The 22,298-nt window shown below is 40.9% G+C and overlaps 1 protein-coding gene and 1 long non-coding RNA gene across 10 annotated transcripts in view; one reads left to right on the forward strand and one right to left on the reverse strand.

Moving 5' to 3' along the window:
- The window catches only part of LOC144059154 (uncharacterized), a 36,998-nt gene extending 24,180 nt beyond the window's left edge, over window positions 1-12,818 (forward strand). For 4 of the 9 annotated variants that reach the window (XR_013295571.1, XR_013295574.1, XR_013295573.1 and 1 more), the window contains exons 7-8: window positions 6,085-6,253; window positions 6,371-6,684. This is a non-coding gene — a long non-coding RNA (uncharacterized LOC144059154). Of the gene's footprint in view, window positions 1-6,084; window positions 6,254-6,370; window positions 6,685-12,718 lie in introns of those variants that run through there. The other 5 variants (XR_013295579.1, XR_013295577.1, XR_013295572.1 and 2 more) reach the window with 4 other exon arrangements.
- Window positions 1-22,298, reverse strand: part of pdgfc (platelet derived growth factor c) — a 39,420-nt gene extending 17,122 nt beyond the window's left edge. The window contains exon 1 of the mRNA XM_077578064.1: window positions 21,772-22,298. Within this exon, the coding sequence (XP_077434190.1) occupies window positions 21,772-21,886 (115 nt within the window). The 5' untranslated portion in view covers window positions 21,887-22,298. The remainder of the gene's footprint in view (window positions 1-21,771) is intronic.

Below are 22,298 nucleotides of genomic sequence, written 5' to 3' on the forward strand. Positions count from 1 at the left end.
TGTCGCTTAAGCTGCCGTGTATGGCGATTAAAGTTTAAATTGAGAATGAATCGGTGTCCATCCTGCCTTTTCATTTTATAAATAGTATAGGTCTCAGTTAACAACCAATCACAGCGCAGCTTCAGAAAACAGGTGAGCTCTGATTGGTTGTTTCAGTCGACAGCCAAGTGGCAAAAAGGCCGCCCCCTGAGATGGATAAAAATGGCTGAATTTTGCTTCATCACTCATATTCCACAAATGTAATATAAATCACAATGTCATGTTTAGACCAGTGAAGTCACATATAACATATTATTGTAACAAAATATTTAAGTGAGGTTGACTTCCACTTTCAACTCATAAATGTACTTTGGACATAATAGAATTGTTTTATGTTACTTGACAGTTATTATTTTTAATTTAGAACTCCTGATGTACAAAGTAACAAGACAAGCTGTAGCATTTTCTGCAGTGCAGTTATCATTCAACCTCTTTCAATACTTCAAACAGAAAAAGTATGTAAACTTGAATAGGAAAAAAAGAAAAAAATACATTGGATTGCCTTTGATGCTTTCATGTGGGCTTGGTAGCCAGCCAGGTGGGACGCCATCGACTCGCTCCGCGCCAACAAAAACAAAAGAATCACTTTTGCATGAAAAGACTCTTTCATAATGACGCCAAACCAACTTTTGGCGCATCGATACCTCCTGCAGGGCGAACACGCATGCATAGAAGCAGTGCATAATCCCTCCTTTTCTTTTGCGCCGAATCCAATTAAAGCGCTATCGCATCTATTGAGCACGCGCTTGTCCCGGCACGCCGTACTCTGACGAGGTCTTATCTCCATTCTCGTAGCAAGTGGCAGCGAAAGGGGCCGCGTTTAATTAACTGTTGCAGGCTCGGGAGGTTACAAGCCGACGGGTTCGTCTTGGCCTCCAGAAGCCGTGTTTTTAATTACCATCCGCCAGAAGTGACGTTATCGCGGCGGGAGAAAATGGGATTTGCCGGATGGGAGGTTGATGGGAAACAGCATCGAAACAAGGCATCGAAATTGTTGAATGTTGACTGAAACATGTCTGTATAAGGATAATAAACAGCATGGCAATCAAATTTTCATGAATGGTTTCATTACCTCTTTGACTGCCAAAAACGTTAAATAACGTTTAGTAAAATCCTATGGAGGAGTGCCAAAGACGTTAAAATACGTTTGTTTCAAAACAGAGGTGAAACTAACCATTTTCTATTGTTGATTACTGAAAAACGGAATAAGGTAGAAACAAACTTTTTTTTCTGATGAAAGATGAGAGTCCAATCTTTCATTTGGTAGTATGTGTGTTTCCATAGTCCAAACACATAATTTTCTGTGGACCTTGAAAGATCAGTCAAAATGCTTAAATCGGCTGGCACCCACGGCATCCCTTTTCTGAAAACGTCTGGCAGTCAAAGAGTTACAATTTTATTGCTTGTATATAAATAGTTGCCTCTCTCGAGTCTATTTACCTACTTCGGAAAATGCCCTCCCTTCTGCACTTCTTCCCCACTGTGATGTAACAGCAGGACTCATTTACATAATAACCGCCCCTACACTGAATTTCTCTTGTGACATGCCCTCTCAGGCTGGGTGAAGTTCCGGAGCTACTTTCAAGTGACTTGAAACACTATCACGGTGCGGCACAACTATCATATCAAAACCAAAACCAAAAGCTAAGTAGAGCTGCATTGAGTTTTGTTTGGCACCAAAACAGTGGGGAAAATAGCTTTTTGCAACATGGCCCTGTTTGATCTCTTATACTCATCTGCCACCGGCTGGCCTTTTTTTGTAATAACTACCATTGCTTCACCCATTCAGTGCAGTTGACTGGCTGTATCAAAGCAAAAAACATAAATACGTCTTTGGGACACTTAAAACATTTAAAATATAACGTATTTATACATTTTTTGGTAGCAAATCAGTTAATAATGGAGAAATCATTTGGACACATTTGTAATTAAAATTGTCCAAATCCTCAGATTTCAGCATATCAACAGTAATGGTTCACATACAAAACAAAGTACGAAATAAACACCAATCACTGGTTAATAAACTTTATAATCAAAATTAAAATTAATCTAAGCAGTCAATTAATCGATTGAATAATTGATGGATTAATCGATTCTGAAAATATTGGATAGTGACAGCACTAAACCCCAAAGCTTCATAATTGCCACAAATTGGTGTCAAAGCTAATTTAGTGTAAAACAAACCTCGCAACTCATTTCATCATCGTTATTGGCACCAAGATGCCACAAGTTGGCGCTAAACTAGGAAAAAAATGCATCATAAGTCTCCCTTCAAGTAAGAAACTCATTTATTTCCCATTTAAGATCAAGTAAAAGTAGACTTTGCTTTGCATTTCCATCAACAGAGGGTCTTTTCACCAAAGCCCCTCGTCATGGGCGTGTACCATGCGACTAGAAAATGACCTCACCTCTGGGGTCTTCTCAAGATCAGAGGCCCAGCCGTTTCCCCCGGAGGGCGAATTACCTCAAACATGACTTTTCTTTGACCTACTTACCCACCAACCCCTCACGGTGAGGAAAATGGAGGCGGCTATTAATGCAGGAAGTGAACGCGGATGAATAGGCTGGCGTACAGTGCGGCCATTGTGCTTTGTTCGCACCTTCCATTCACGCTGTTGAACATTAACCTTTCCACCGGAGCGCACATACATGCATGCAAGTGGGGAGTTCCAGGGACCCCCGCCCACCTTAACATGGACATGAATGAAGACGGTGGGTATGTCGCTAACAGCGCTGCTATTGAAAATAGCCAATTTCCTCACATAGATGCCGGGCGGTCATCCACTTAACATAAATGAAAGACTACCTTTTTACATCAACAAAAATGGGTAGTAATTACCCCAGTTCAGCCTTTTTGAACTCTGTTGCTAACCAAAACAGCAGCATCCTATAAAGCACAATTAAAGTGCAGAGTCTACATCCTGATTCTTGCCTTTCTAAAAGTGTGTTTGAAACTCCAGTTTCACTTGACATAAATAGTAATTAAGGGTAGGGAAAAAAATACAGATTAATCAGCAGATTATTTTGAAAAATATACATATTGCATAAAATAAATAAATAAATGATAATAATAATAATAAAAAATAAAGCAAAGAAGAAATACAGGTAATATGATTGTACTTTTTTCATGACTAAGACGTCAAAATCGGGTGTTCAGGGTACAAAAGTTGAAAGCTGAGTGTGACATTCTATTAGGAAAGAAAAAAATACTCAAAGTGAACGGCGTTCCTCAAGGAAGTGATTGCAGTCCTTTAAGTTTTCTACAAAAATGTATAAACGCTCCTTTGCCGTTCTCACAACAGTAAGCAAAACAGTAAAAGGCGTTAAGAGTACAACATTTTAATTCAAATTAAGACAAATCTTAACTTGTGCTGTACTGAGTTCCTCAAAAAAGTGTTCGAAGCCCATGAAGTTTTCTACAAAAGGTTGAAATGCTCTTTTGGTCTTGTTCCAAGTCAAAAGCAAAACAATAAAAATCAGGTGTGGGAACAAAATTTGAATTCAGAAGTTGGCAATCCTAGTGAAGAGATAGCGTACCACTGAATTTCCTCACAAGTACTGAGTGGAGTTCCTCAAGGAGGCGTTTAAGGTCCATAAAGTTTTCTAAAAAAAAAAAAAGGTTGAAACGCTCCTTTGGCCAACTCGTAAAAATGAAGTCAAATTAACTCAATTTAGTATACCTGCTTCCTACTGAGTAAATTTTGGGGTGTGAGGACATTTGCTGGGAGCCTCACCTGCTAACGAGACGGCGTAATCCAACAAAGGATGAATTCACTTTTTTTGGTCATGATTATTTCAAGGTTTGATGCCAACATCTGTTGCCTGTTAGGAGTCCTGCAGGTGCAGTCAATTCCTAGGCCCTGCTTAGCTACTATTTATTGCTTTAAAGCTTTTAGTCGATTGCCCGTACATGGCTGCAAACACACGGCGGGAATCTTTGGTAGCATGAAATATTAATAAATGCAGCCCAGTTTTGCGGTGAGTTCATCTGCCTTGCAGCGATGCTGTCGGTATCTAACCAAATAGTGGGAAAATATGAAAACATGTTATTGAGTAAAAAAGTTTACTTTAACTTATGAATTCAAATTTTAGTGACGTAGACTGACAAAATGGCTGGGATTCTATATCTAGAGTGGTCACTTGTTGCCAGGCAGATCAATGGGGGGGGGGGGGCGCAAAATCCAATGCCAAAAGAGACTCAACTGTAATCAGATGGGTTTTACTTAGCATCATAAAATTTGGTAGGCATTTTCCACCCGAATAGACATTTCAAAAAAATCTCAGAAATCCACTCACAGGCACAGGAAGGAAGCCATTTTGGTTTAAAGTGGCCATTTCAGTAATTTTGGACATTTTTCCCAATTCAAAAATTCAGCTCCCCAAAACAGTTTTACTTAGCAGCATGAAATTTGGTAGGCTTATCCATTATGAAAAGACATTAAAAAAAGTCTCAAAAGTCCACTTCGGAAAAGACAGGAAGGAAGCCATTTTGGTTTTAAATGGCCATTTCAGTCATTTTGGCCATTTTTGCCAATTAAAAAATTCACTTAGAAACATTAAATTTGGTAGGCATGTAAATCATGAGGTAGAACCCCCCAAAAATTCTAAGAAATCCACTCTTAGAAAGACACATCAGGTCCGGCATTTTGGTTTGAATAAGCCATTATAGGCACAGTTTGGCCATTTGCGCTAATTTGAAAATTAACTTGACTTAGAAACATGAAATTTGGTAAGCTTGTCTACCATGAGTAGACCCACAAAAAATCTACTATTTGCCCTTTTTACAGCTTTTCTATAGTGTGCAGCTACATCGTTGAAACATATTCATTTTATTTAAGGCTCTAATAAACACACACACACACAATAAATCCTTGCATAAGTGCCACAGCTGCACAATGCTAATGGCGACGACTGCACACACATAGTAATATGCGCTTTCCCCTTCCCCCACCGGGCTTCGGCTGGTCCCCGGGGGCCTGAAACTCGCCACCGCAGACCTTCTACCTCCTTCTGCTGCTCAGGTTGCAAGAGCACCGCACCCCCAAGTGATTTGCGCGAGGTTCTCATTAGTGCCAACACTTGTTGTGTGGCATCCGGCCACGGGAAGATTGAATGTCCGCTGGAATTCCGTGTGTGACTGGATAAAGACTTGGAATTACTTTCTGACTTCTGTTTGAAGATTTTCACTTTTAAAATACACATTTTAATAGCTAGAGTCATAGGCTTATTCATTAGGGACACTTTAACATTAACTCATTCACTCGCAGCCATTTTCACTGAAGCAACCCTCTTCGCTCCCGGGTTTCCATTTTGCAGCCATTAGCGTTAGAATATAGCTACGTTTCATTGTTAGTAACAGATCTGTTTAGAACTGTGGGTAAATTAGCTTTTTTCAACATGGCCCTGGTTGATCTCTTATACTCTGCTGCCGCCTGCTGGCCGTTTTTGTAATAAGTACCATTGCTTCAAGCGTCAGTTCAAAGACTGCATCAAAGCCTTCTGTATGCTCTAGCATAAAACTCCCCCATAAAAATGTATAAATACGTCTTTGGGACACTTAAAATCCTAATAAGAAATTTCCAAGTGAATGTAAAGCCTTGGAAAACGTCCCCATGGAGACAACATTGTCCCTTTAGCTGGACACAACTGCCAAACGGGCCACTTTGAAGTCACATCTGTAAGCGGAGAAATTTTTAGCCGTCGGATTTGTGGCTTGGCCGAACTGGAAGCGGCCACAGCAGAGGCAGCCATTAGGAATGCTGAGAGGATGATTGCAGGCCACTTTACACAAGCACGCAACAACTCCTACGATGCCTTAAAGCAGGGGTGGTCAACCTTAGACCTGGTACATGAGGAAGGATTATTCAAATCATTGACGTACAAAATATTTGTTCGACAACTGCTTTTAACGCTCCTGGCCGGGAGGACTGAGGGGCTTTTACAGGCAGGGTGAAACTATAACTTCTTCACTTCCTGTATGTTGAACGTCCAAATGTCCCAGTACTTTTGTCCATCAAATACATGAACTTTCCCATTCTTTTGCAGATGCTGTTAAAAGTGCTGCCTAACAGGCTAGCGAAAGAACATGGAGAAGGTGTGAAGCTTGTCATCTTCATCATCCTACGCTTCTTCCTCCTCCACTTTCTCCTTGCAGCTGCTTCTAATGAGGACGTTTGGCGGGAGCCGCGCCAGCTAACGAGACGGCGTTGACGAGGTTTGTCAAAGTCCATCTATCACTTTGTGCCTCTCTCAGCCAAAACACACACCTGTTGTCAGCAACTTTTTTTTAAGCTTCTATTCAAATTCTTTTTTCCTCCCAACATGGTTGGAGGCGTCTTGCTGCTGATGGATTTTGTCAAGAGGACGCTTGACGTGTTCCCACTCGCGCTCGCCGTGGCTGCCGCCAACATTTATTGCACGTTAGTATAGTGCTGAGCAAATGCAGAAGACCACTAGTCAAAAACGAATGATGAAACACTTTACTGTATACTCTTTCAATTTCCGTAACTTTGTAAAAAAAAAAACACATTAAAGATCACCTTGCGCACGGCAAACTGCCTTTGCAGTGTTTTATGGGTGCATTGGAACACCACCACCACCACCACCAAAAAAAGCATCCAGCTTCATAAAGTGCTTTAATGCAAATCGTTTCAATTTTGCTTAAGAGGCACACCAAATGCTAGTCTGATAAACTCATGTACAATGCTCGATTGAAAATTGTATTACACCTTTTATTTGTAATTACAAAACCATCCAGGACCATCAAGGGCTTTAATATGAACCATTTCAATTTCAGTTGTCTTGGAAAAGTCCTCATTAAAGAATACTGTATGATGACTGGTTTTCACGCCAGAAAGCTGAATAGGTCGTGCTCAACAAGTGCATTAAACCACCACCACTTAAAAAGTATCAGCATCAAAAAAATGCTTTAATGCGAACTGTTTCGACTTAAGTAAATTCAGGACCACCAGTCAAAGACAAATGATGAAACACTTTACTGCATACGCTTTCAATTTCCGTAACTTTGTAAAAAGAAGCACATTAAAGATCACCTTGCGCATGGCAAACTGCCTTTTCAGTGTTTTATGGATGCATTAGATCACCACCACCACCAAAAAAAAAAAAAAAGCATCCAGCATCATACAGTGCTTTAATGCAAATCGTTTTGATTTTGCTAAAGAGGCACACCAAATGCTACTCTGGTAAACTCATGTACAATGCTCGATTGAAAAATGTTTTACATCATGTATCATTTGTAATCCAGGACCATCAAGTGTTTTAATGCGGACCATTTCAATTTCAGTTATCCTCATTAAAGAATACTGTATGATGACTGTGTTTCACACCAAAAAGCTGAATGGGTAGTGCTCAACAAGTGTATTAGATCACCACCACTTAGAAAATATCAGCACCATAAAATGCTTTAATGCGAACCATTTCGACTAAAGTAGGTCCCAGAAAAGAAGCAAAATGAAGGTTAACTTTGGTCCCGCAAGCTGAATGACCAGTGCTCAGAAAGTTCATTAGACCACCACCAATAGACCACCAAGAATCATGAAGCACTTTCGAAAAAGGCTCACCTGTTCTCTGGGTTAGGTCACTTGACGTTCGCAATGCAAGCCCGAAGGCAGTTGTGACGTCAATTTCAGTCAACAGCAGAGGACGGTATTTGCCAAAATGGCGGCCCCCTGAATATGGATAAAAATGGATGGATTAAGTTAACCATTGGTGTGCTTCCTATTCCGAGTTTACTGAAATTGAAATTGACCGCATTAAGGCTTATTATAATGTGGATGTTTTCTGTATTGAGTTGTGGTGGTGTAATGCACTTTTTTTTTTAAAGGGGAACTAAATGCAAATTTTTTACAATGTTCTTAAACAGATTAAGTCTGTCATACTGAATATACAGTGCTTAACAAATGTATTAGCCCACCTGTCCCAGAGAGACCATCCAGCATTATGAAGCGCTTTAATGCACACTCTTTCAAGTTCTGCAAACCTGTGGTGTTTCATGAGTTCTCCCTGGTTAAGTGGAGGCCCGAAGCAATAGTCTGTGATTAACCTCACTTGTACACTAAAGACTTCTGTGGGATTTAAATCGATTTGAATCTGGAAACTTTATTTATAAATTAACATAAATGTTCTTGTACTTAACTGCTGAGGTTCATTTGCGTCTGATGTGGATTACATCATCACTTTTATCATAATGAGCTCACTTATTATTATTAGCCTTTTGGTACTTTAGTAAATTACTGCAGGAGCCAATGGAAGGTTCAAGGCTTTTAAATACTAGTGGCCTTTGTGAATGTAATGTGCTAAGCTCGCTAGTCCCATGACAGTATAGCATTTTGGTTTATGAGCAAACAACAGCATAGCATTATTTTATACAACTGCATAGTTTTTATCTTGCTTCGTAAAGCATGAGTCAGCATGTGCTGGCATGGTTACATATTTCACGGAGTAAAAAACATAAATGCATAATCGACTTGCCCCTAGCTGAGCTCATTAGCATACATATGAAGGCGCGCTTGTTTTGTGACGCGTTTTAGTAGTGATCAATCACATCCCGGGCGGAGACGTGGCAAAGACGCTCCGCGTTAGCCTGAAGCTAATTGAGCTTCAGTTCATAAATCCTACATATTCATCAGCAATATATTGTAGTATTATCAATCTGGTGACATTATTAATTGGCCAGCCTGATTGCCAGATTGCCTCGTTCACACTTGATTTATACTTCACAGATGGTCCATTACTTCCAGTCGAAAGCGTGTCTGATATCCTGCAATCACATATTTGCACCATCGAATCACTTTAGAACTTGTTCGGATGTGTGACGCATGACTGACTTCTTCGAATGTGACACACCTTGATCACATTTCCTGTGCGTCGTCGAGAAACAGTTCGAGTGGTGTGGCGTGAATACATCCTTTCAGGAAGGAAATGCCAATAACACAACTGGCGCACACACAAAAAACGCTGCACTTAAGAATGAGAAGCACTAAAAAAACAACAGGAATGGAGTAAGAGTCTTCTGTATTTACGTCTCCATGATAAGGAGACACATTTTTATCCAAGAAGAGATTGCGGGCCAGCTGCAGAGAAATTGTGAGACCATGGAGTCGATGGATCTGTTGCAAACACAATGGAGAATGAGGGTCTCTTGTATTAACATCTCTATGTTGAGGAGACCCATTTTCATCCAAAAGCAGACTGTGGGCCTGCTGCAGCAAAGTGGAGACTATGGAGTCTCAGGTCACAGTGGCAGGATAGGGTTAGCGAGAAGTGACACATGCTAACAAAAAAAAAACAATGAAAGGAAATGAGAGTCTCGCTTTTTTACTTCTCTACGGTAAGGAGACACATTTTATCCAAGAAGAGAATGTGGGCCAGCTGCATCAAAATTAGCATACCATAAAGTCAGTGCATCTGTTGCAAACACAATGGAGAAAGATGGTCTCTAGTATGGACTTCTCCATGGTGAGGATGCCCATTTTCATCCAAGAGATTGCGGGCCTTTTGCAGCAAAGTGGAGTCTATGGAGTCTCAGGTTGCAGTGACAGAAAGCTGAGTGGATAGTTGAGTTGAGCAATGAATGACACGTTCTAACAAACAACAATAGAGGGAAATGAGAGTCTCCTGTATTTACTTCTCCACGGTAAGGGCAAATATTTTTATCCAAGAGGAGATTGCGGGTAAGCTGTAGGAAAATTGGAAGACTGTGGAGTAACACTGGAGAACTATGGTCTCCTGTATTTCCCTTTTCACAGTAAGATGATATTTTTATCTGAGGGGAGAAAAACAGCCTGCTGCAGCAAAGTGGACATTGTGGAGTCTAAAGGCACAGCAACGGGCTAAGCTAACGTTAGCAAGGGACAATACATGCAGGTCTTCTTTATTTACTGCTCAAGTGGAGTCCTGTCTGGCTAACCCTAACCATGAAGTTAAGATAAGCTAACTATCATACTGTATGATCAAACAAACAAATGAAGGATTTTTTTTTGGGTGACATATTAAATCTTCATCCAATCACCTCCCACTTGCATCTGCCCTTTTTCAAACAGTTTCCAGGACTTCTTTCCCACACGGATTTGTCAAACAAGCTCTTTAGTGCAAAACCATCTGCTACATTTGCGGGGTCTCGCTTTCATACAAAACTGAAGTGCGATTTGATTAAAAGCAGGCTGACGCACATCCGGATGAGACTACACACACACACACACACACACACCGGCTAACAGCTAATGTGGGTCGTGGTAATGGATACCCCCACCCACAGAGTTAGTGGGGGTTGGAGGGTTCCCAAGTCGTGAAGCATATACACCCCTCCGTGAAAACAACTTTGGGAAAGCCTTACATTCTTTAAATAGCGAGTACGATCGGGTTCCCGCGGCGTGGATCGCTACTCACCATGTGTCGGGTGACATCATCTACTACTGGGACAGGTGCATTGTTTAATTTAATTTCTTAGCCAAAAAGCTCCTGGTCCACTTTTAAATGCTTTTTTTTTTGGAAGCCTGCAGAGTCTAATGGCCCATTGGTGTGGAGACTGCGGAGTCCACACATCAGTGGAACAAGACATACTTACAGACTATGACAATGGAGGAGAACGAAGGTCTCTTTGTCTCTGCCTGTCTGGTCTGGACAGTTCCTGTGAGTCCTAGTCCAAGACTAGTCTCAAAATAGTCTGGTACTAGCCCTGCTCTCCTTTGTACTGGTCTTCATCTAAGACTGGTCCAGCCTGTTACTATGTTTTTAGTCTCAAATTCGTAGGGACCTGTTGCTAGGCTACAATTAGCTGCTGGGACTTCCTAGTCTAGTTAGAATGATTTTAGCCTGGTTCTCACCCAGTTTTAGTCTGGCGCTAGGCTCAAACTAGCCTGTTTTTACAGTAGTCTGAGTCTAGCCTGGTATCTGCCTGATGCTTGCGTGGCACTAACTATGATCTGAACTTACTTTGAGTCTAGTACTAGCCTGAGTCTAGTCTGGTTATAACCTGGAGCTAATCTGGTTCTCTTCTGGTACTAGACTAGTCCTAGTCTACATTTAGCCTTGTTCATGCCTGGTAACCAAGTAAGATCACATAAATCTCGTTGTAGTTTCTTACTAGCCTGGTCTTTGTCTGGTACAAGTCTAAAACCAGTTTGTATATAAGCCTGGTTCTAGTCGGGGTCTGACCTTATTGGGTCTGTTTTAAGTCTGGTTCTTGCACATTCTGGTCTTGCTTGGAGTAATCCAGTACTAGGTACTGTTTTTTTTTTGCCATCTAAGGACAGACGTACTCCCCCCACCCCAGCACCCAAAACCGTACGTTCTTGTCATCTATCAAGTGAGGCTTGCTGATGATTTATGTTGTTTCTAACAATATTTCAAGTTCAAAACAGAATCTGACGACAAAGCTTAAATAGAATGGACAAGCGCTATCCTAGTAACACATTATTCTTCAAAGTGAGTCTTTACTCCAACACGTCTCGGTTGTGTTGCCCTTGAAATGTGAAGATTCCTATCACATCTGCCCCGAGGTGTCAAATGTATGCAGCTGTTCATGCGTGGCCGCGCAAGCTAAAATTAGCAGCAGCGCTCCCGTAAGCGTGAAATGCGCCGCGATGCTTTAGTGTAGTCGCACGCATTCAGGAGCTTTTGCACAACGGTGACGAGGAATTTTCTGTCAGCTTCCCAATTGTTTGTTTGGCAGCCATGAGACAGCTCTTTGGTTTTCGTGTTGGTTAATAAGTCGAAATCTAAAATCGAAGTGTAAATCTAAGTACTTCCAATTCTTTCTTGGGAAAATAAAACATTAGAATTTGCACAATTACTGGATTAGACCACAAGTTTATAGAACACATATAAACATACATATAACATAAACAAAAAAAATCCCAATTAGAACTAAATTAAAGTAAACAAATAAAACAAATATATAATACATAAAACAGTTTATCTGAAAATACATAAATTAAAAAATACTAATATAAAAATACAAAATAAACCGTAAATAAAATAAATATACAAAATGGTGATGATTAAAATGACAAAATAAATAATTAAAATGTAAATCATAATAAATAAATAGCTACAAATAAAATGAAAATGTAAAAACAATTACAAATAAAAAAATGCAATAATTAAAATATATAAGGACTTTAAAAATAAATCAATTAAACAATCTATTAATGCAAACACAATACACATTAAAACAACAAATTTTGTTTTGTAAAAAATAAAATTAAAAAAATATCAATACGTATAAATAACAGTGGAACTACACAAATTCAAAATGAAAAACATTCACTATAATAATACATAATGGTTAAGCAAAATGTTTACCGATATCCCACAGCAATATTCAACCTTCGCATGGAAATTCAAAACAAGATATATTATTATAAAGTGACATGTCATTATTGGATTTTATAGTTATTAGTTTTAGATAAGAGGTTTTACATAAAAATAATATTTATATTCAATCTTGGAAGGGTCATCTTTCAAATTAAGGAAGAGATTTTGTCATTGTTAAACTTCTCTTTTTCGTGGAACCACTTGAGAATGTTTGTGATGGGAATTGCAGGAATTCAAGGATGTTCCTCTGGCATTGGTGCATTTCAATAGCTGGACTGCAGCTATCTGTTTAGTCTAGTTTACGCCTCGGGGCCACACAGGACACAACTGTGGGATTCTTCAGGGTTCCCGCCGAGGTGACGAGATGCCCTCCCGAGACGCCGGCCAAGGTCAACTCCCGGACGAGGAAGTGCGGGGCAGAATTCCGAGGAGTGAGGTCTCGGTCACGGTGAAAGCGGTGTTGTGCTCTGGCGACCCTTCAAAAGCACCCGCTTGATGCAACAAAGAAAGCTTTGTAACTCAAAACTTGACTTGACATGCACACTTTAAAAAAATAAAATAAAAAATAAATCACGCTCATTCATTTCTCTGAAGCATCTTATATAATCAGTCGAGAACTACATTAGTATCAGGCTACAACTAGGGTAGAACCGGTCTAGACACCGCCGGGCAAGGACCAGAATAGTACCAGAATTCAGGGAGTAGCAGGCAAGCGCCAGTGTTCTACAGTACCAGGCAAATACCAGCTAGTAACAGACTAGTACTGAGTATTTTGTTTTTGAGGTTGTTTGCTTTTTTTGGTCAGGAATTTGGATGGTAGTTTGTAAACACTTGTTTTTAAATGTGCTACACAAATAAAGCTTATTTTTTACTACTGGGCTAGTATAGGAATAAAAACAGACGAGTAACAGGATACTACCAGACTAGTTCAGGACTAGAACCGGGCTAAAACCTGATTCAATTAGGTTAATGCCAGAGTACCAAACTCAAAACAGACCAGTAACAGATGAAAGTCAGAATAAAACCAGATTCGGACCAGATGACAGATAGCCAGGTTACTACCAGTCAAGAACCCTTTCAGCAGCATACTAAAACTGTGTTAGTAACAGATTAGTGTCAGAACTAGGTTAATACCAGATTTTTACTAGCTTTAGACCCAGACAAAAGACAGAGTAGTACCAAAAAAAGGTCCAGACAAGTAACGGACTACAATCAGTATAGTGTGAGACAGGTGCCAGACCAGAACCAGACGACTATCAGACACATTTGAGACCAGTACCTGACTAGAACCAGATGACTACCAGGTGCCAGATCGGACCCAGACTAGTAATGATCTACAGTAGCCTACAACTGCTGAAGTCAGACTAGCTCAAAACCAGTACCAGACTAGTACTAGATCAGTTAGACTAGAAATAGACTACTACCAGACTAGACCCTGCCTAGGTCAGGACTAGTTCCATATTGAAACTAGACTACTACCAGGTTAATACTAGGACAGAACTAGATAGAGCAAGACTAATTCAAAACAAGTACCATATTTGAAGCAGACAACAAAAACACTACCAGGCTAGAATCAGACCAGAACCAAACTACTTGTAGATTAAAACCAGTCTAGTACCAGACAAATAACAGATTACCATCAGATTACACCAGACTAGCATCAATTTAGACCAAAATAATTTGAAACTATAAGATAAGTAACAAACCACTACCATACTAGAACCGGACTACTATCGGTTTGAACTAGACTAGTTTGAACAAGTACCAGACACAACCAGGTTAGGACTAGGCGAGTATCAGGCTAGAAGCAATCTGTTAATAGTCTAGAAGCAGCTCTTTCATACATTTGGCACATCATAATGAGTATGATTTATAAGCATTTCTGTGGCGTGTTTATTTAATCAGTCATAACATCTCATTTGAGTTTCAACCAGTTTGTTCTTGTCTACTTTTTTCGCCCAACAACCATCATTTCCCGCTAGTGTGCTAAAAAAAAAAAAGTGTGTCAAAATGGTCAACGGAAGCGTTTTACATAAGTGGCGATACGTTACGCAAGATGTTGTACAAACGGCCTAGCATTAGAGAGAGAAATTAGCGGACAAAAGCGTCAAATTACAGCGCGGGAGCAGGTCAGGACGACGAGCGAACACAAAGACGGGAGAACGGAGGAAGCCACGCAAGCACGTGGTGATTGACAGCTATGTGCTCTGACAAGCAGGCCTGACTGACTGCAGTGAGGCTTCCATGTCTATGCTCAGGCTTTTGGGTTTTTGCCAGTGAAAAACTCATTTGCATACAGATGTTGGAACAAACGGTCAGCAAAACATGTCAACAATTTCGTAGTACCTACAAGTATAAATTCTTAATCCGTTGCGAAAAACGGCTGATATTACTGCAGCTATTAAGTCAATTACAGTAGTTGTGAAAGTCGTCTTTGTTTCCGTATGACAGCTTCATACTGCCCCCTGGTGGCTAAGTCACGCATACCGGAAAAAGACAATGCACAAAATTGTCCTGTCGAAATATTAATAATAAATATCAAAAGGATTTCTCTTTGCAACTAGTTTAAAAAGCAAGTACAATTAATTCATCTTTAATTTTATAAATATTTTTTTTATTAAAATGACTATAAAAATAATTTAATTTAAAACGCACGGCACTTTTATCACTCAAAAGAACGGCTATTAATTCAAAACGCTTCAGGAATTTATACAGAGAAGCATGTTAACATTACTCACCGACATATGCTCTTTATACGCTGTAAAAAAAAATAAAAATAAAAAAAAACTTTTATTGGCATAACTTGACTGTTTCCTTCTACTCGCTAATATAGCTACAACTTAACAGTGTACCAGAACGTGCGGAAAAATACTCCCCTTAAGTGGCCAAATCGGGTACAACATGAACAGCACTCCCAATAAAGGCACACACAAACAAGGACAAAACAGTATAAAATAATTTAAATAAAATCGATTGAGACATTTAAAATCGATTCTGAATCGTACTAAATAAGAATCACGATTTTTTAGGCACACCCCTTATACATTTGACCCTTAAGAAGATTACAGAAGGTAGTAACTGCCCGTAAACTAACAAGTGAAAGCATCTGTGATAATCATCATCCTAACAGAAGCTCGAGTATTTCCCGGGGGCGGGATATTGCCGCCATGTCTTTGCCAAGCAAAGTGTCTTTATCAGTCGTGAGATGTTATTGTTCCCAGTCAAGGGCGATGGAAATGAGGCGGCACAACTATTGTACATCGTGCCCGGGCTCAAGCGATAACCGGGCCCAAAAAGGAGGCGGCCCACAAAGTGCCACATTATTTCATGACATCATTTATCCCGCTTATTGTTTTGGCTTGAGTGCCGCTTTCCTCATGACAGCCGCCCTGCCTGCAAGCTATTTATAGAAACGCTGTGCTGAGTCAGCGCATTCTGCAGTAGTCTGGAAAGTAGGGTAGGATCGTTATGAATGATAGTTGGGTAGTTTGTCCCACGGGTGTTGCCGTACCGCTTTTCAAATATGTCCATTTTCCAGCTTGTGTTAGGGTTTCAAACAAGAGTTAGGACTTCAAATTGGCGTTTTAAGCCGGGGTTCGGCTTTGCAGAAACGTTTCAAGCGCACCTACCAGTAGGTGGCGACATTTTCAGATTCTCATACTGTAAGTTAGCAGTGACATGCAGACAAAGAGTGAACGGCAGCCCAGTGACAGCCGAGCACCTCTGCAGGACTTCAAAAACAACGTCCAACAACTGGCCTTGTGTTCTAGTCGTAAACAAACACAGCATGGCTCAGCCTCTGATTAGCATCCGGTACCCTTTTTTTTTTTTGCAATCAAAACTTCATTTGAAAGTGAAACCGTTGCACTTGGAAAGCGCGGTGCCAAAATGACACGCAGGAACCCTTCCCTGGGCAAACGCCGGCCAAATAAAACACCCCGCGGCCCCTCCTGTGCCGTCACGGGGCTGGGAGACGCCAGGCGCGGAACACACTCGGACCTGTGTCCATACCTTTGCGTTTTTAGTTTAGAGGATATTATTTCTCTTGATGATGTTTGTGCAGGATGAGATGGCTTTCAAACAGAAACCTGATGGAAGTGGGCCATCGTTTTCATGTGATAACATTATTTTTACACCACTGAGATAATTGGCGCCAAAAAAGGACCGAAAAAAATACCTACCTCCCTACAGCTAACATTATAAAGTACCTATATACCTACCTACTGATTACATGGTAAAGTACATACCTATAATATGTACCTAGTACTACCTACCTATACCAACCAACTGTACCTTTTGAAATAGCTACCAAATAAAGTACCAACCAAATAAAGCAAGTGCCTACAAGACTTTACACAGATCCGATTGGGTGGATCGGATCGGCAGATATTTTGCATTTTATGCAAAATTGGCGATTGGCTGTAATGTCATAATTTATAATAATTTAATAATAATAATTAATAATTTAATTTCTAATTTTTTTCAATTCTTTTTTTTTTTCTTTTTCCAGGAGAGCTCAGTATTGTTCATTCGATTTGACATCATCATTGCTCTCCTTTTTTAAAAAAAACAAATAAATTAAAAAAATTTAATATCAATTATTTTAAAATATATATATATATATATATATATTAATTTGGGTTTTATGGGGGTGCGAGGGTGATTGTTTGTTTTTTTTCCGCGTCACTTGAATTTTTATTTGCATTTTTGGGAGAATTTTTAGGGTTTAATTATTGTTTTTTCCCCCAAAATGTTTCCTATTTGTAGCACCTTTAAACTTGTAGGATCTGTAAATTTGTAGGACGTGTAACGTCTCGTACCTACCTACCTTACTTATAAAGTGTCTCGAGTACGTACTTAATGAAAAGAGTATCTACCTACCTAACTACTGAATAAACTACCAGTATGTAGATACAGTATCTACCTAATAAAGTGACTACCTACTGATCAAAGTACTTCCCCAACTACCAAATAATCCACAGCCTACCAATTTATGTACCTATCGACCTCCCTACCATGTCTCAAATGCACCATTACTACCACACCTCCATGCACTTCCTACCTATCCAACGAGACTAAACAGTGATCCCTGGAGCGTGTATTCAGAGCGTGGCATTTACTCAACTAGTACCAGACCTTCCCTAAGAGACAGGTCCTCTTCGGCTCTGATGTCTCAATCCCACTTTCCCCGGCCACCCAGGACTTGGACGCGCTCCAACATCCAATCACGGCATTTACATCTGGAGACCCTGATGTGTGCCCGCAGCACCCCCCCCCCCACTTAAAAAATGTCACTATACGCTCATACGTCTTCCAAGCAGCCACCCACTTTTGACATTTTTTTTTTTTTTAACTACCATAAGAACGTATTTGTCCCCATGGTAATCTAATGAATGCACAATATGCCTCTTTATCTTTAACCCCACCCTTCCATATGAGGATTTCTTTTTCTCCACCCCCCCCCCCCCCCTCCTCCGTAAGGCTTGCGGGTGACCCCGGTCACCCCCTGCCTGTCACTCTCCCAGTTTAATCTGGTAATCTGGAGCAGAACAGCGGCCTCTGTGATCACCAGCGGGTCAGGTTCGGCGCACGCATACCTTCCTCCGGCAGTGCTCAAGGGGGGGGGGGGGGTACGAGGGAGTATTTATGGAAGTAATCCGCATCTCCGGCGGGGGTTTGTTACTAATAAGATCAGGGCCAAGGGGGGACGGCGCTTACGGGTGGGCTCGGGCATAGAGAAACGTGGCCTTGTACGGGAACGTTAACCGGGAACACTTAACTCCCATCTGAAGACTCCCCAAATCTGAGATTAATCTACAGATAGAGCAAGTATTCGGTGGGTATTGATGTCTAATCCCCGATGTTTTACTTTTACATACCATGCGGTGGAAGAGTACTTTTAAAATTGGAGAAATTAAATAATAATTACAAAAGGGCTCAAATGAATGACCATTTAAAAAATACCTATCGACCCGCAAACCTAAAGGTAACAAGTACTTGCCGACAGTACCTACTGAATACAGGGATGTGATTTTTCCGCTAATTAGCGGAATTCCGCTTTTTTTTTATCTCCCCCCCAAAAAAAAATCGTTTTTTTTTTTTTTTTTGTAGTTCATTGTGTATGCACATGACTCCGACAGATAACATCTTCTGCTATAACAAAGACATTTGTGGTATGCTCTAATATGAGTTACTTTTCATTTGGTCATGATACAATTATTTGTTCATGAAATTTGAACTCTTCAACATTAGTAATCACATTAGTTAGATATGATGATATTCTCAGTGATAGTTTTTAAAAGCAAAGGCAGTCCAATGTTTTTGAATGTGACTGATTTTGAGTTGACTAAAACTGACATTTTATATGGGATAGTTCAATATACATTGAAAATTTATGCTGTTGTTTTGTCTATTTCTTTGTCATGTGAGTGCATTGAAAGTACTTAAAAACACGGAAAACCCATGACCCTGGACCTAGCTGGGTGCCAGCGGCCCCCAGACCCCCGGCTAAATTTTCAGATAATTTCACTTTGGTCAAATCACATCCCTGTGAATAACATGAAGTAGTAACATACTTACTATCAAGGGTGGGCATTCCATCAATACTGACGGACGGTCCTTCCCGTTTTTCTGAAAAATGACGAATGATTAGAAACTGGACAGAAACAGGTTTTCGTCCGTCAGCGTGACCGTCACTAACAGGGTCAAGTACCGACGGACCTCTCAGTCAGTCACTGATGGACGGCTATGTCGATGACAAATGACGAATGGCAGACTGACTAAATTCCCACCTTTGTCTATCGTTCGTGACGACAGAAGCGCGGTTGAAATAAAATATTTCTAAAGCCAAACCGGGAGCGACTGGGGGTTCAGTATCTTGCTTGAGGACACTTTGACATGATCACAAGGGCTGAAGATCGAACCCACAACCTTTGGGTTGGGAGACGACCACTCTACCACCTGAGCCATGCCACCCAGAGAAATTACAAAAGGGATTAAAAGGCACCATAACGTTTTTTTTTTTGTTTGTTTTTGCCTTTGCTACTTCAATATGCTTTGATTCAACGATCAACAATATCTAGAGTTGGGTTTACTGATCCTGGATTGGCTGGCAACCATTTCAGGGTGTACCCCGCCTACAGTCCAATGCCAGCTAGGCTAGGCTCGTGACTTTTGTGAGGAATAAGCGGTTAAGAAAATGGATGGTTGGAGGGTTTATTGGTAAGGTTAGGGTGGTTAAAGTTATCATGTTTTTTACCATCTACTGGTATAAAGAAATCCTGTCTCCATTGTTGTAGTTCAACATTTCACTCCAAATCTTATGATATCTTTTGCAGTCAGGGTTAAAGGGTTTACTCAAGATTATGGGTCAGGTTTAGAGTTAGGGATTAGGATTAGAGTTAGAGTTAAGTGTTCGAGTTAGAGGTTAGTGTTCCGTGTTAGAGTTATGGATTAGGTTTGGCTTGGGTTAGAGTTAGGTGTTAGGGGTAATTATGGTAAGATTTTAGGGTTAGAGTTAACGATTATGGTTGCCAAAAACCTCCAGTGTCGTAAATTTCAGCAGCAGGCATATGATATCCTTTAATGTCTACATTTTCATGCGGGGATGCCTCTGTCTAATCTCAAAGATCACAATCCGGCCATCTTTTTTTAACTCATGGCTATCATTAAAGCGAGCCAGGCAGCTGGACTGCTGTAGGGATGGCCGAGCTTTAAGTCAAATTAAAATACGATGTTGGAAGCGATTCTTTTTTGCGTGTGGCGAGTAAGATGGAAAATTGTTACATCAGAAGCGCAACTGGACTGCAATCAGACCACAGACGAGGTCAGTTTGGGTTCTGGCCGGAGGACGTCCTTTCGCTGTTAGCTCTGGTTTTTGAGGCAACAACAAACACGAGTGTGTTTTTAAGCGCAGCTGTGGACGTCCTTTCAAGTTGTCTCACTTTAATAAGTGTGAAACATTATAGCTGAACCGCGCGGCGCTCAGACCAACACGCCATGTGCAGTGCTTGTTATTGTTCATATAATCATCAGCCACCGAGACCGAGAAAGTTTACCACTGCCATGCGTAGAGTTTCCCTTTTTTTAGGACTTCAGACTCATTCTGTGAGTTTAAAAAGACTCCCCCGGCAGCAGCATCCCTCAAAACAGAGTGCTGCTATAGAAGCAGCTGCTTCAACCTTTGCTATACTGTACATCACAGCAGCCATTTCTTCTGGTGAGCAACAAGAGGTTCGGACAAGGCAGTGAACGAGATTTGGAGTTCCACCAAATTCAGATGCTGCTCCATTAAAGGATCTGAAAATGCACCCGTTTTTTTTTTAAATTTATTTTCTTCAAAATGTTAGCAGAACTGGTTTAAACCAAACTCTTCAATCAACTAAAACAGCCTGCCTACCAAATGACCACCAACAAACCTACCGCTCAAATGGACCAACTAACCAGTCCATAACCGACCATGACTGGCAAACCAACAAACCATTAAAGCAAACACCCAGCCAGCCAACAAAACAGCCAACATATCAAACCTAACATCCAACCAACAAATCAAATCCAGCAACTTGCCAAACTTCTAGCCAACAAGCCAGCCTTCAAATGAGCCAGCCAGCCAGCAAACCAAGCAGTCAAACAACCAAGAAAGGACTTGGAAACCAGTCTACCAACAACCAACCCAAAAACTTATCAAATCAACCACCAGCTAGTCAGTAATCAACCAAGAAACCATTCAACCAGCCAACCAGTCAGCAAATGAGCCAACCAACCTATCAAAACGTACCAACCAACAAACAAGCTAGCTAACCTGTCAGCTAACTAGCCCATCAAGCAACTAGTCATCCAATGAGCCAGCCGGTCAACCAGCAAATTGACAACCTTCCAAACAATACACAAACCAATCAGCCAACCGGTCATCTTGGATTTGAACCCTGCCTTTCATGGCATTGCTTTTTTTCAATTAGCCAACTTTGCGCCATTTGTTCAGAAAAGTTATTTTGGTTACTTTAACTATCTGTGAAACCCAATTGTTCTACTTGGGTGACACGGTCAAGTGCATTGCGCTCAATGGACAAAACGATCCAGACTTCCTAATCAGAGGTTGTACAAGACGCCTTGGTTTTCATAATTGTATGCTTCCAGGGGAGCGTGGGGGGGGGGGGGGGTTGACATGGAATTTTCGGGGTAAACTTTAAAAGGTAATTTCCATATCCTGCCTTGTTTGAAGTGAATGAAACGTACCCATTCATTGCAAGGAAACTCAAACAAGATGTGCTTTTGAAAAAGAAAAAAAAAAAACTGGCCATAAGCCCAGGAAGAATGAACATTTGCGTGCGCAGGGAAGAAGAAGAAGAAGAAGAAGAAGAAGAAGAAGAAGAAGAAGAAGCAGAGACGCAAACTGACCGTTTTGCTCCTTGCCGCCTGGAGGGTGAAACTTGCTGACATGACTTGACTGAGCCTGCGAGCCACTTGGTTGCAGAAGCGACGCGAGAAGGATGAGGAATGATGGAGGGATCATTTGGATGAGTTGGCAGGTGGTGGTGCGGCAGTGGGTTCCGGGGGGGACTGGGGGGGGCCAGGGGGGTGGCCAGGAGATCAGCAGGGGCACCGGTGCTGCTTCGGCGCACGGACGCGCGCTAGAATCCGCATAATCTTCACCATCAATCCACCCGGAGGAAGGTGAAAAAGTTGCCAAAAGAATGTGGAAAATTAAATGGAATTATTTGTAAAAATAAACCAACAGCGCGAATTGGTTAGTAGAAATGTTTAATTTTTAAAATGAAAAATAAAATAAAAATTAATCCAGGGATTAAAGTGGCCTTCTTGCGTAAAAGTGCACGTGAAAAAGTGTCATTTCCCACTCGGGTTGGAGTTGCGCTGTAGTCCGTAAAAGTGCTTCTTCTGGGCTTTCTCGGTTTGTGTGCGAGACT

The sequence above is a fragment of the Vanacampus margaritifer genome, chromosome 10, assembly GCF_051991255.1.
Source record: "Vanacampus margaritifer isolate UIUO_Vmar chromosome 10, RoL_Vmar_1.0, whole genome shotgun sequence".
NCBI lineage: Eukaryota > Metazoa > Chordata > Actinopteri > Syngnathiformes > Syngnathidae > Vanacampus > Vanacampus margaritifer.